Genomic DNA, 13,580 nt, shown 5'->3' on the forward strand with positions numbered 1-13,580 from the left:
AAAGAACAGCAGTGAGTTGTTTTCTTTTCAAAAACGACAATTTGTGTACTGACATGTCTACAGTCGCCATGGCTCGCGATATGCAGTTCCATATGGAGTTTGCTCCTTCAGTAGGGGCACAGGTGCAGCTCATTCACTGCTACGTCACGTGTTTTGTTGCTCTGATTGGCCTGTAAAGATGTGACAGAAAAAACGTTCATCCAATCACCCTCAGAGTTTTCTTTCAAAGGCTCTGTCCTTTCCCAAATGCCTGTCTGTGAGTGATTTACCAAATGGATTTGTGAAACAAATGCCAGGTTATAAAATGGCTACAAGCCGCAACAAAACCGCTCTCATTGTCTCTCTCTTTCTTACTCATAAACAGCATCACCAGCAAACACAACTAGCAGCTAAATAATAACAAAAATTCAGCTGGAGGTGTGCAGGTAGGCAGATTTCCTGTTTACTTATTGACTTTATTATAGTTGTGGTGTCTACGTCAAAAAGACATTCCTATTGTCTGGCCTTGTCAGGAGCAGCTGGTCAAGCTATGGTTGGACTTTGTGTCCCTGGTAAATGAGGCACAGTCAGGCTGGAAGTCGGCCCAACTTCCAAGTGATTTATGTGACTCAAAACTCATGTCTGAATCAGATAACATTTCACAGTGTACACCCAGCTTTACCTGCTAGACCAAATATGGCACAAATTTCAACAAAACACTAAAAAATGTTGTGGGAAGTCTTCCAAGAAGAGTAGAGACTGTTGTTGCTGCATGGAGGAGGGGGAAACTCCATATTAAAGTGCATTTATTTGAGTACAATTTCATACCAGTCTTTTATTGTGCAATGGTCAGGCGGTGGAGCAGTTGATATAGTGTAAAAGCCTTAATTCGCACATTCATACCTAGCAATGTTTTGCTTATTTGCAAGAAGACCTTACATTTGTCTCTGCAGCTGTGTGATTTTGGCCTGTAACCTATGACGTATGGGAAAACGGGCTGATGGCAGACTTGTTCCCTTTCATGTGAACGCGTTCATGGAAACTCTGGGAGGATTCATCATGTTTGTAACCTTTGTAATATTGGCCCCAGATGTCTTTGTGACACGAAGAATCAATCTGTGTATCAGCTACTGAGAAACCAATACCGACAGCTGCCTTCAACTTGGCCCAGTCGAGTCCACTACAGGGAGAAGCCAGGGGGGCAGAGATCAGGATCTATGAGACATCCGATCTGAACTCTGAGGATTAACAGCTGTTCTGGCATGAGATAGCAGGTTTGAAATGTCCCGACCTCTGCGTGGCTTGTTTACATTAATGATGGTGTGATGTGGTTATGAATTAGATGCTTTCAAAGGCTTTCAAAGCAATGTAAATAATAGCACAAAATGAGATTGGAAATAACATTTAATACAATGCAAATGTAGCGTGTTAGCCAGCTCAAACACTCCAATAACACTGAGTTGTGATTATTTGCATTTGACTTTGCTAAAGGTGCTTTCCTCTGTGATTTTTAGACTGAATTATTGTCTTTTCATTATCTCCTCTCTATCCTCCCATCGCTCCATCTCTCTCTCGCTTATTTTCCTCCTCTCAAAATATCTCTCCAATCCCAACTTTTAACCTCTCGCTCCATCCCTCGCCTCCTTAACTCTTTTATTTATTCCTTCCGTTGCAGTATTTCCATCCTACATTCCTTCACTTCTGCAGCGTGACACATTCTGAATCTTCATGCACAGCACCGTCTTTGGCCTGCAGTGGGCCTTTGCTACAGTGCAGCAGAATTGCTCACTGGCTGCATTATCCTGAAACATGCTCTAAAAGAGGAAAGGAAGTGTAATCGGGCGGGCAGCTCGTGTGCACTGAAGCTTCAGCTTGTACCTTTGTATCAGAGACTCTAATAAGAACAGACAATATTCTTCTCGAGGAGAAAAAATATCAGCCTTGTTTTCAGGTGCAGAGTCAGGAAGGTAAACTTTTACTGACCTGAGCCAGGAGTTGTGAAACGCCATGACAAAGACAGAGCGCCTCTGCTTTTCACTAAATGACTAACTGAGTGTGAAGTCTTTCCGTCTGCTGAGGAGTTAACTGGCATACCCAAATAGTCTACAACAGTGAATACATGTCCTCAGGCTACATTCTCTTTCTCCAATGCATAATGCTAAGAATGAAGTCCAGATACTACAACACAATGCCAATGATGACTGGAGGACTAGAGAACCGTATCTAAGATCAGCTTTGGAATCCAGTTTTTGTTCAGATCTTCTAAATTTAAATCAGGCTGCTTTGAAAATAATTTAGAGATAAATTTACTAGTTGTCTCAGTAAGATTTACATATTTTTAGGGATTTTAAAGCTCTTTCTTTCAGCAGCACCTTTCAACAAATGAGATGGAATAGATAGGTAACAATTAGGTAACTACATGCTGGTCAACTTTGTTTAATGAACCATGAGTTTTGGCTTTATGGTGCAGTGCCAGCTGAAATTTTACCGTACCTTTATGGTGCAGAGGAAGCTAAGCTGGAAGGCAAAGCTTTCAGTTTGCCAGTCCATCTTTGTTCCAACCCTCACCTATGATCATGAACTTTGGATAATCATAGAAAGAATGAGATCAAGAGTTCAAGCGGTTGAAATGATATTCCTCAAGATGCTGGCTGGGCTCAGCCTTAGAGAAAGAATAAGGAGCTCAGACATCCAGAGGAAGCTCAAAGCAGAGCCCCTGCTCCTTTGCCTCAAAAGGGGCAGTTGAGGTGGTTCGGACATTTGATCAGGATGCCTCCCCCCTGTGGAGGTCTTCTGGGTGCGTCCAACTAGGAGGAGACACTGGGGTAGGCCCAGGACTCACTGGAGGGATTGTATATCTCATCTGGCCTGGGAACACCTTGGGGCCCAACAGGAAGTGCTGGAAAATGTTGTTGGGGAAATGGATGATGGATGGATGCTGATCAACCTATGTTAAAACTGGAATAGTTACTTAGTACTGAATAAGTAACTAGCTGCTTGCTAACCTATGCTAGAATGGAGTAGTTCCTAGGTAAAGAACAGGGTAAGCTGCTGGTTGAACTGGACTATGATTGGTGTAGTTATTGGTAATGAATGAACTAGCTGCATGCTAACCTATGCTAGAATTGGAATAATTCCTAGGTAATAAATGAGTAACTAGCAGATTGTTCATTCATGCTAAAATCGACATAGTTTCTAGGTAATGAGTAACACCTATGCTGAGATTGGAGTAGTTACTATGTGAATGAGTGTAGCTGCTAGCTAACCAACCCTAAAGTTGCCATAGTAGCTATTCAGTAAAAAGTAACTAGTTGATTGCTAACCTCCATGAAAGTTAACATTACTAGGTCATAACAGAGTAACTAGTGGATGGTTAATTCATACTCCAACTGGCAGTTTGTAGGTAATGAAAAGAGCGACAAGCTGCAAGCTGACATTGGAGTAGCTACTTGGTGAATGAATATAGCTGCTAGCTAACCAACTCTAAAGTTGCCATAGTAACTATCTAGTGAAAAGTAACTAGTGGATGGTTAATTCATGCAACAACTGGCATAGTTTGTAGGAAATGAAAAGAGTGTTTTTATCACCAATGAACAACCACATATCAACAGTAAGTACATTTACATGAGTGTAATGTAAAAAGTCGATGTTCTGCATAGATCCGACTTAAATTTGACCTTTGAAGGTCAACAAATAACTGATTTAAAAATGGCTAAGAAAAAAAAAATTCAAAATGAGACTAACACACCTAGATGGAGCTACTAGGGAGCATTTTCCTCATGCATATACATCTCAATCAGGTCTGGTAGTCCAGATATTCAGTGCATGCTAGACACCCTTAATGCTGGGCTTTGACCCAGGAGTTTAACAGTATGAAACGACATGGCAAGTAATAGGGCTGAAACCATGCATTTTTGGACAGATACAATGAAGGACATTGGTCCAACTGAATGGTCTCATCAAACTATCACTTTAGTTTTACACTTGCATACTAATGTACTGAGTAAAACCTTCATTTGAAAGGATTCATTGATGGACAGCTTTTAGGAGTCTCAGTAAAAAGTTTCAGTTTCAGTTACAGTTCTCTTAATTTACAAAACAGCATCTCTTTAAGTGATTTAATATAGTTTGTAACTAAAGGTTTCTGATATACTGTAACATTGTGGTGATACCATTGTAGTGAGTTCCTATAAAGCCCTGATGATATCACACCACATTTTTCCTGTCTGCACCCTCATGATGAATCACTCTCCTCTATAAAGTAAATGAAGTTCTCCTTTTAGTATAAAAGACTTGATGGACATATTTGCACAACTGTAGTTTAGAGGTACTTTTCATCTATGCTTCTGTGATTACAGATTGAATTTTCTACCAATTAATCCATTTGACATAAAACTGCCCCCTCATGAATGAAATTAGCTCCATTTCAAAAAGCCTGATGCATGATTAAATGACTGGACAATTTCTCCTATTATGACTTAATTTTGAAAGAAACTCAAGCAGCAAATATGCAAATTTAGATGCATGGGAGTTTAATATGGGGGAGATTTGAAACATTTGACATTTGACTCAGCACTGGCGATGAAGGTTTTATCCCTCTTGTGAGTGATCTTGGGTGAGTTCTCAGCCTTCCAAGCAAAGACATTTGAAATCACGATTTATATTTGTAATCAAACTCAGCTCGCCTCATCTAGTTGTCTTTTCCTCTGCTGACAACAGCGAATAATTAAATGCAGTTTAGTTCAAGTGCACATTTCCTCATCATTGGCTGTAGACTCACAGTCAGCATCTGCTTTATTGTTTTTAGATTTCAGCTCTGCTGAAAGGTGGTTAAAGTCTTACCTGTCAGAGAGATTACTATGTGTCTTATACAGTGATGTGCTGCTAGGCATGGGGTGCCACACGGGTCTGTACTTGGTTCTTTCTTATTGTCACTATTTGGCACCCTTGGGTCAGATTTTGCACTCATTCTAAATTGCTTTTTATTGTTATGTGGATGATTTACAGCTGTATATGCCAGTAGTCCTTCACAGCAGGTCTGACACAGAGGCCTGTCTGGCTGCAGTCATGGACTGGTTATCAGCAAATTTCCTGCCTTTAAACCAACGGTTCTCAAATGGTGTTGAGCCAAGTCTTGGTGTGCCATGGGAATATGTACAACCACAAGTAGTTTTTACAACTAAACAATAACTTAAGTTCAGTCAGACCACTTTGTCAAAAAAAAAACACATATGATCTATGTTTATGAACAGTTTTTCTTTATTAGCAGTTATGACACTAATAAAGCTAGAGGCAGAGTAAAGGAGGAGCTGGGGTGGAGGAGGGCTGTAAAAAGAGGCTTGCAGAGAAAGCAGCAAAGCCTAGCCAGGCAAGAGCAGTTTGATAATGGCAGCATGAGTGTGATTTGCCAATTAATTAGCTTGCCATCAGCTGATGAGGGCTTGTGTGAGACAAGCTGATCTGAGTTATATGGCCTGCCTGAGCTAATGCTACACACTTGATTTACTGTAACATGTAAGAGGCTAATTTGCATAGATATGCAAATTTCGGCTTGATCTTAGGTGGGCCTTGGGGGAAAAAAAAGACTGAAAACCACTGCTCTAACTCACTAGAAATGTTGGAATAAGGTTGCAGTGAAAATGCTGAGATCTGGGAAACAGAGAGTTTTCAGCAGAAACATAGCAAAAACAGACACCTCATAAACAGGAAAGAGACATAACTTTATATAAATGAGATATAAGAAATACCCGAAAAGAGTTAAATACAGGATGAGAAAAAAAAACACTCAACTGTCTTTGTGTCATGACATAAATGTGATTGTTTCTCTGGTGGCTTACTAAAGAGAATTGTAACATAGCAGCATAGCAGAGAGGATCGTATTTCTTGTGAGTGGGCGTGGCTTCGGTTCATTCAACTGACACGCCCATACCATCCTGGAGCAGATTTTACTGCCTCATTTTCATGGTTTTGAAGCTTGATTTTATAAACTTAAGGATGTTTTTCATGACTGAAATTTGGCCTGGTGGTACACAACACAGTGGCCTGTCATACAACAAACCTAAAATGTAGATTTTTTTTTTTACTTTACAGGGACTTTAAGAATCTTAGTGAGCTTTTTCATCAGACTCTTTCGTCTCGCTTTCCTGTAATAACCTTTATTCACCTTTATGCTCTTGTTTCTCTTTGATTAGATTATTCTAATGTGTCTTTGAGGTCTTCAGTTGTACCAGAACACAGCAGCTCATGACAATAGCAAGTAAATATGAGCACATTGCTCCAGTAATGGCCTTTCTTCATTGGCTTCTTGTTCAGGTAAGAGTAGATTTTAAGGTGCTGCTGCTGACTTATAGAATTGGGATTGACATTGCACCTGTCTGAAGTGACCCCATACATTCCTGCTGATCCTAATTGGATTTAAAAGCTTTTAATCATCATTTTCTGTAGTATTTCACTTTATTTGGTCTTCCCTTCAGTAAAAATTAACCATCTGTTCAAGGCCCTTCAGTGGCAATGCATTGAAAGCTTTGTAGACATTTTATTAATGATTTTTTTAAAGAGTGAATGTTAAAAACTCATTAAAGTTCATGTATTTTAAAACTTCCACTTTTAGTGGTCTGTGAGCAAATTTAGGCATGAAATCTGCTAGATTAGAATTCCAAAGGAAAATCAAGGATTTCTTTAAAAAACACTGACCTTATCCAACTTTGAATTAATATTTAAGATAGATTATTGCTCAGTTTTTAATCCGAAAGAGAAAGTATCCCTATTCTAGCCACGTATTGTTGTATATTACTTGTGCAGCTCCAGCTCTTTTATTATGTTTGTATAACTCTTGTTTTACCGTCTGTGTACATGCAGAATTTATGCAGTGTATTGTTGCTCTAACTAATGCAACCAGACAGTCACTTCCCACCTCTGTAGCTTTTATTGTCAGGGAATAACTTCTGTAGTATTTCCATCCTGTTGAATTATACATATCACCTTTTGCCACGTTGTTTTAAACCACACAGTGAACCTGAAAGAAGTATTTTTTATTCATCTTTAAGTAACACATTCATTCAGCCATACACACAGAAGCGTTAAGTCCATGACCCGGGTTTAATCAAAGTAAAAGAGGTTCGTGAGGTGAAGTTTCATCTGCTAGAGTGAACAATGATATGCAGGTGCCTTCAATGACCCATGAGAGCCTTATGGGATGCCTTTTTACTCTTAAACATCACATTAAAGTGGCAGTGCCAAGTTAAAAGCAGAGAAGAGTGCTGGAGCATTGACAGGGATGATGAGGCGTAGAAAGTTGAAATGCAAGGATAAATTAATAATCTAACCTAGTATGTGGGACGCAACATTGCCTTTTGGTGTAGAGGGAGTGTTTCACAAGATTTTTCAAGACCTGTGTGAAAAAGTGCTAAACTCAGGGGTTTTCAGAGAGCAGGAGTGAGCCTCCCTTACCTTGAGCTACCATAATATAAACCCCCAATTGTTGGATTTTTTGACATTTTTGTCTTATTGTAATATTTACATTTATTTAGAAATTGCAGCTAAATAAGAAAAAGCCTCAAAAGCTGACCAAGCTGACCCAAAATTAAGGGCCTATTTAAGATGTTTCACCCCCAGGAGATCCATGTTTTAATAGATATAATAAGAGGGAGATCAGCATTGCACATGATTGTGCTGATTTTTTTCGGATTGCTGTCTTAACATTGCTCATAAGTCATTTTTTGTCTTAGGGCTGTCAGCATTATTGCATCTATCCTAATGCAATGAAGGCTCATGATTGGTGCATTCATTTTTGACTTTATAGTTATTGAAGGCGTTATTTATTGTCCTTTTCAGCACACTCTGGTTAAGCAACTGCAACGTCTCCCTGCAGCCATAGTGACGCAAAATAAGTCAACGGATTTCACTCTAAAATCTCACAGACAGCTCAAGTCACCTGCAGGGTTGTGTTATCTATCATTTCACTTTTGACTCATACTTTATTTTCTTTTCAATCAGTAACAAGTTCCTATTTCCATGGTTAAGTTCATGCTGTAGTCTAAATCTACCCAAGTACCCTATTTCCTTTCAAAATAAAAGTAGGTCAAACAAGTAGTCAATTCCCTAAGTTCAAGAAAGTACGAAAATCCAAAATGAAACAAATACAATTTAAACTCCTGAAACCCAGGTTTTTGTTTGTTATACTTCTTTAGTTTCTATCACTTATTTGGGATAAGTGGGACCTAATAGATATTAAACCTAAGCCTTAACTTTGAACAGGAAGTCATTTTCCCAGACATTTTTGTTCAATTTCTGATGACAGACAACAAGAACTTATTGCACCTAAGTATGAACTAAATTCCAATAAAAGCTCTGAAGGTCTTGGGAAATTTCCTTCATAATAATTAACAATTTCCAGTACTTAAAAAATCCCTCTAAATTCACTAAAATTTCCAAGACATTAAAAAAAAATCTGTAAAAATTCATAAAGCTGTAGTGTGTGAAAACATCTCATAGTCAGTTCTAGATTGGGATGCTCATGTCTCTGGTGGAAACTGTGAAAACCAGTGGATTAAAAAAAGAAAAAAAAAAGTGTCTTTTATTTTGTTACTTCTGTGGTACAATAGCAATATGCAAAATGCAAAAATCTAAGATAGCAACATTCATGGAGGGGGCCATATAAATAAAGGGTTATTCACAGTAAATGAAATTAATTAAATACTTGTTTTGTGTTCAGGTGATTCAATATGATTTTAGATAAACATATATCATGTTTCATTTTTACCAAGTTTATTCTGCTGAATGCTACAAGGCAAAATATTACACACTCTACCTTTAAACTTTTTTTGATTTCATAAAAGATACTGAAAAAAATCTTTGATTACTCCCCAATCATTTTAGTAAACCCTTTTAAAATAGGTCTAAATATTTAGATAAACTTTTACCCAAAATTTCCTTCAAAAATTTCCATCAGGTTCCCAAAATTCTACGGAAAATTCTCCAAACATATTCCCCAAAGTAAATTCAAAATTCATCAGGAAATTTTTAAAAATTTCCTATTAAATTTCCAAAAATGTTGCAGTTAAATTTCTCTAAGTCCCATGAAAGTACTTAAGAAAATGAAAGCAACAAAAAGAAAAAAAATTCATATTACAAAAAATTGTAAATTACACTCTTCAAATTATACAAACAAATCCACAGAAATTTTCATGAACATTGCAAATTAAATTCAATTTTTCATGCAAATTACTCAAACTTCTATGTAAATTACAGGCAGTTATTTTAAGATTTTGATAGCAGAATTTCTAACTGTGTTGTATGTAAATGTAATGTCCTCAGATGTACATGAGGGCTCTCAGGAGGTTAAATGCAAATAAAGGAATTTCAAATGTTAAAAAAAGAGGAGATTAATTGTGATTAATATAGAAATCCTGGGATTAATTATGTTTTAGAAGATGTAATCATTGCACAGCCCTATTTTTAGTTGTACTTTTGGAAATAAGTGATGATCAGTTATTTAAAAAATCCTTAAAACCTCCTGCTGCTTGGTCACCAAGCTGGGGTGCCTCGTTTCAGAATTACACCAAGGTTTACCTGCACTCATGCTGCACCTCTCTGCAAAATCCACACTTGGAGTGGAATAAGCCTCGCTAACTTCCCAGTTTGTTACACCAATCCCATGCCTTTAAATGTCTGTTCGTCATCATATTATTGCTTGGATGCAGCCAAAGACATCAACTCAGACAGAGGAATAAACAAAATATAATTCATTACTGGATCTGCTGCTGTCACAGTTTACCTTTAATGATAAAAAGTAATTCCAGGAATAAAATGTACCCATAGTGTGTGCAGGATTACAGCCTGTGGTGTCATTGGTTAGGATTTAGACTTTGCTGTTGGCTGACGGTGCTGCTGCATCTCCTGAATCTCAAGTTGTTTAGATAGTTCAGTCAAAGCACAGATTAAGCAGAAGAGTGCTTTTTAAGTAGGAACTGGCAGACTGTCAAACCTGCTGGGGGACGTTGGGTATCTCATACATCTCGTTGTAGAGCAGATTGCACTCAGTGGGGGATGCACCTGGCATGTTTAACCCCACTGCTTAGGGCTCCTGTGAAATAAGAAGGGCGACAGTCCAACTTTCTGCTTTTTTTGCTGCCTGTTATCGCTTTCCCTGCTGGCTCTGAGGACTTTTTCCTCATCGCCACTACATCAGAAGATATAATGGGATGGATCTGTGTGGAGTGGTGCCGAGTTTCTCATCAGTGTTATGATGTCAAATTATAAAATGAGTGGAGACCCTTAAGAACAGACGGCACAAATTGAGATGTAGCATCATGCCACAGTGCTGGGAGTAATTTAGCAGCAGCTGCTCGCTGTAAAAGAGTGACAAGTTGTGATTGGTGATTGTTTCAAGATTTTCTCACTTTTTTTTTTATAAAAGACTCAGTCTTTCTGGAGGCAATTTTGCCAAATCTTGTCTGATGACTTAATGCTCTGATGTTTTTCTTTTTAAATGAAACTCCACAGCTGTCTAACTTTCTCCATTCTTCTCACCCCAGGAGCACCAGAGACAGCGACGCGGATGAAGAAGACGATGAGCGCCGTGTCAGTCGGGGCTGCACCCTGCAGTACCAGCGGGCTTTGGTGAAGGTTCTGACCCAGTTCCACACGACTTCCACAGAGGGCACTGACCAGGTTATCACCATGCTGGGGCCTGACTGGCAGGTGGATGTTACAGACTTGGTCCAGGACTCCTTGAAGGTGGCTGACCCCCGGATAGCTGAGCTGGTGGACCGGACGGTGTTGGTGGGACTGGAGCTGGGATCCACTGTGCTGAAGGTAAACTTTCCATCTTTTATGTCTGTAGATGGAGAATTTTAACAAATCAGCAGGACAAATTACCTGTTTTCTGATGATGAATGATGTTTCAGAGTGAGAGGCATAAAGTAAGCGTGGTGTTCCTTAAACTTGCCCTCTAAAGTGACTTCACAAAATGGAGATGAGCTCAAAAGATGAGAGAGGAAGATACTGAAGTTGGAGCTCATTACTCTTTGGGAGTACAGCTGCTGTTGTTGGCCAAAGAAAGTTTTGCTTTCAGAGACTTTATATGGCTTGATTTAAAGATAAAGCAGGTTTATCACAGCTTAGGTTTGTTTTCATAGATTTTTCCATTACCTCTGGCAATGACAATATTCTCCCACCAAAATATTTTGTTCCAAGCTACAAAGTCCAAATGGAGCCTGCGTGGACCCACCAGAGTAAGGGAACAGGCTCAGAGTGGGCATTTAAGTGGACTGATCTTTGAACCAGCATGGGCAGCCAAAAGATGCACATAAGCTAGCAATGACTTCAAATAAAACACAACAAATATGGCAACTAGATGGGTCCCCACTGTGTTAAACCAACCATAGGGGTTAATTCAATGGCCAGCTCATCTGGGCTAACCTGTGAAGTCTGTTCAGTGGAAGTGAGAACAAAAAAAGGGTCCCATTTGGGTGCAGTCCATTTGGCCTTCATTTCAGTGGCCAGCAAGGTAAATAAGAGACCCTGTGATGCAGTTACTACAAACGTAAACTAGTCAAACAAAATAAGACATCTTGTATTCACAAAGTTTGGATACAAGCCAAGAGTTTTGCAACAAAAAAGTATTCAAATACTTAAATATGGGGTTGGTCCCCCTTTGCAGCCTCCAGTATTCTTGGAAGGCTTTCCACAAGAGTATTTTTGTGGGAACTTGTGCCCAAGTCAGGCACAGAAGAAGGCCTGGCTCACAATCTTCTTTCCAGTTCATCCCAAAGGTGCTCAGTAGGGTTAAGGTCAGGGTTCTGAACAGGCTAGTCAAGTTATTCCACATAGAACTCATCAAACCACGTCTTTACAGCCCTTGGTTTATGCACTGGGGTTTGCTAGAATACAAAAAGGCCTTCCCCAAACTGTTGCCATACAGTTGGAAGCCTAGCATTGTCCAAAAATGTCTTCTAATGCTAAAGCATTAAGATTACCCTTTAGTGGAGATAAGGGGCCTAGCTCAAAACCTGGAAAACAGCCCCATAGCATTATCCCACCTCCAACAAACTCCAACAAAATTATGTCATTTTCTCTGAATTGTTTTTTTAATAAACTGGTCTAAGGACAGTTGCTCCATGTCATTTGGTTATTAAATCGTGAGTTTACTATGGGATGCTTTTCAAACACACCCTATGGTTTGATTGCTCTTATTTCATTTGGCCTTGTCCTCAGATCATAGATTTTAATTTGGGTAGTACAATGTTATCCGTGGGATTATGGACAGTCAAACGGACAAACCAGATAAGTTTTAATCAAAAATAGTTTTATCCTTGTGGTTTAAGCTCTTATAAAAGAAGCTCCTCTCTGTGTCTTTGTAAGCGTATGCCACTGTTGATGTCCACTTCTCTCAAGTAGATGGGCTCCCTGACACAAAGTGCATATCAATGCATCAGCCGAGACAAGTTCAAAAGTCCTTTCAAAGGAAGCAGCACAAAGTTATGACTCCCGGGCAGTGATTTACAGATGCTTCACTGGTCATTTATGGGAACAGAGAGAAGTAACGGTTGGTGAGGGTTTTGATCGCCATGAAAGATCACGGTTTCAGCCTGTCAGGGGAAAGAAAAGTTGCCTGATGAATGCATCTGACAGTGGAGAAATAGGGAGGAAAGATAAAAGTTGCCAATCCATCATTTAAAATGAGCAATGGATCATTTGTAATCTGTTGAAGGGTATGAATAATTATGCATCCATTTAGCACCATATGGAGCACCACACTGACTCATAGCAGTTGTAAATAAATACATTTAATTGAATGATTTCATCAATCAAACAGGTTTATCTTGGAATGATCTGGAACAATTGTTACTATGTGGTGGCATTTTTGTGAAGATGTTGAAATATCTAAAACAAATATAATTGGATTACAGTGATCTTAGAAGAGTCCATGTGTGGCTACTCTTTAGCACTATTTGAACCAACACCTATGTCAGAATGCTTAGGAGATGTCCAGAAGTACAAGTTATAACAGGGGTGTCTAAACTTTTTCCATTTGGGGCTGCATTGAAAAATATATAAGGATAGTGGGGCCACTTTCATGTGCCTCAACTTTAGGATAGTAAAGTTAGTAAAACCAATCTTATGATGGTTAAGATACACTGCATGGTTGGGTATGCTTGAATAGATAGTTAATGGCTGACAAGGCAAATAGCCAATCATTTTAAGGATTTTAGGGAGGCCAGTCAGATTTAAGTTGGCCCTGGTCGGCCCTAGCTACTACTGGCTCTGCCTCTAAAACACCATCGGTACTGCTATTAGCCTTTGTAACCCATCAGGGTATTATAAATCAAAATATTGTTATTATTTTGGTTGCCAATATATTTTCCATTGACAGTGTTGTCTTCATACAGTCATGAAAAACTCAATCAAAAAATCAATAAATTGTTCTTGTCAAAATGTTTGTTTACAAAGTTGACATGGAAGCACTGCATTGTGCTAAATCCAAAAAGTACAGCACAGTCAAGCACAAGCTTCATGTTCAAATGTGGGTCATATTTCATTTAATGTTTACAGTTTGCCGTGAGCCAATCAAAAATGGACCGCAGGATGCATTTGGCCCC

At 39.0% G+C, this 13,580-nt stretch overlaps 1 protein-coding gene across 2 annotated transcripts in view; it reads left to right on the forward strand.

The window, feature by feature from the left end:
- tmem132e (transmembrane protein 132E) overlaps positions 1 to 13,580 on the forward strand; it is an 803,754-nt gene that overhangs the window by 757,402 nt on the left and 32,772 nt on the right. For both annotated transcript variants that reach the window (XM_041801770.1, XM_041801769.1), the window contains exon 7: positions 10,515 to 10,794. In XM_041801770.1, the coding sequence (XP_041657704.1) occupies positions 10,515 to 10,794 (280 nt within the window). The remainder of the gene's footprint in view (positions 1 to 10,514; positions 10,795 to 13,580) is intronic.

The sequence above is a fragment of the Cheilinus undulatus genome, linkage group 12 (genome assembly GCF_018320785.1).
Source record: "Cheilinus undulatus linkage group 12, ASM1832078v1, whole genome shotgun sequence".
Classification (NCBI taxonomy): domain Eukaryota; kingdom Metazoa; phylum Chordata; class Actinopteri; order Labriformes; family Labridae; genus Cheilinus; species Cheilinus undulatus.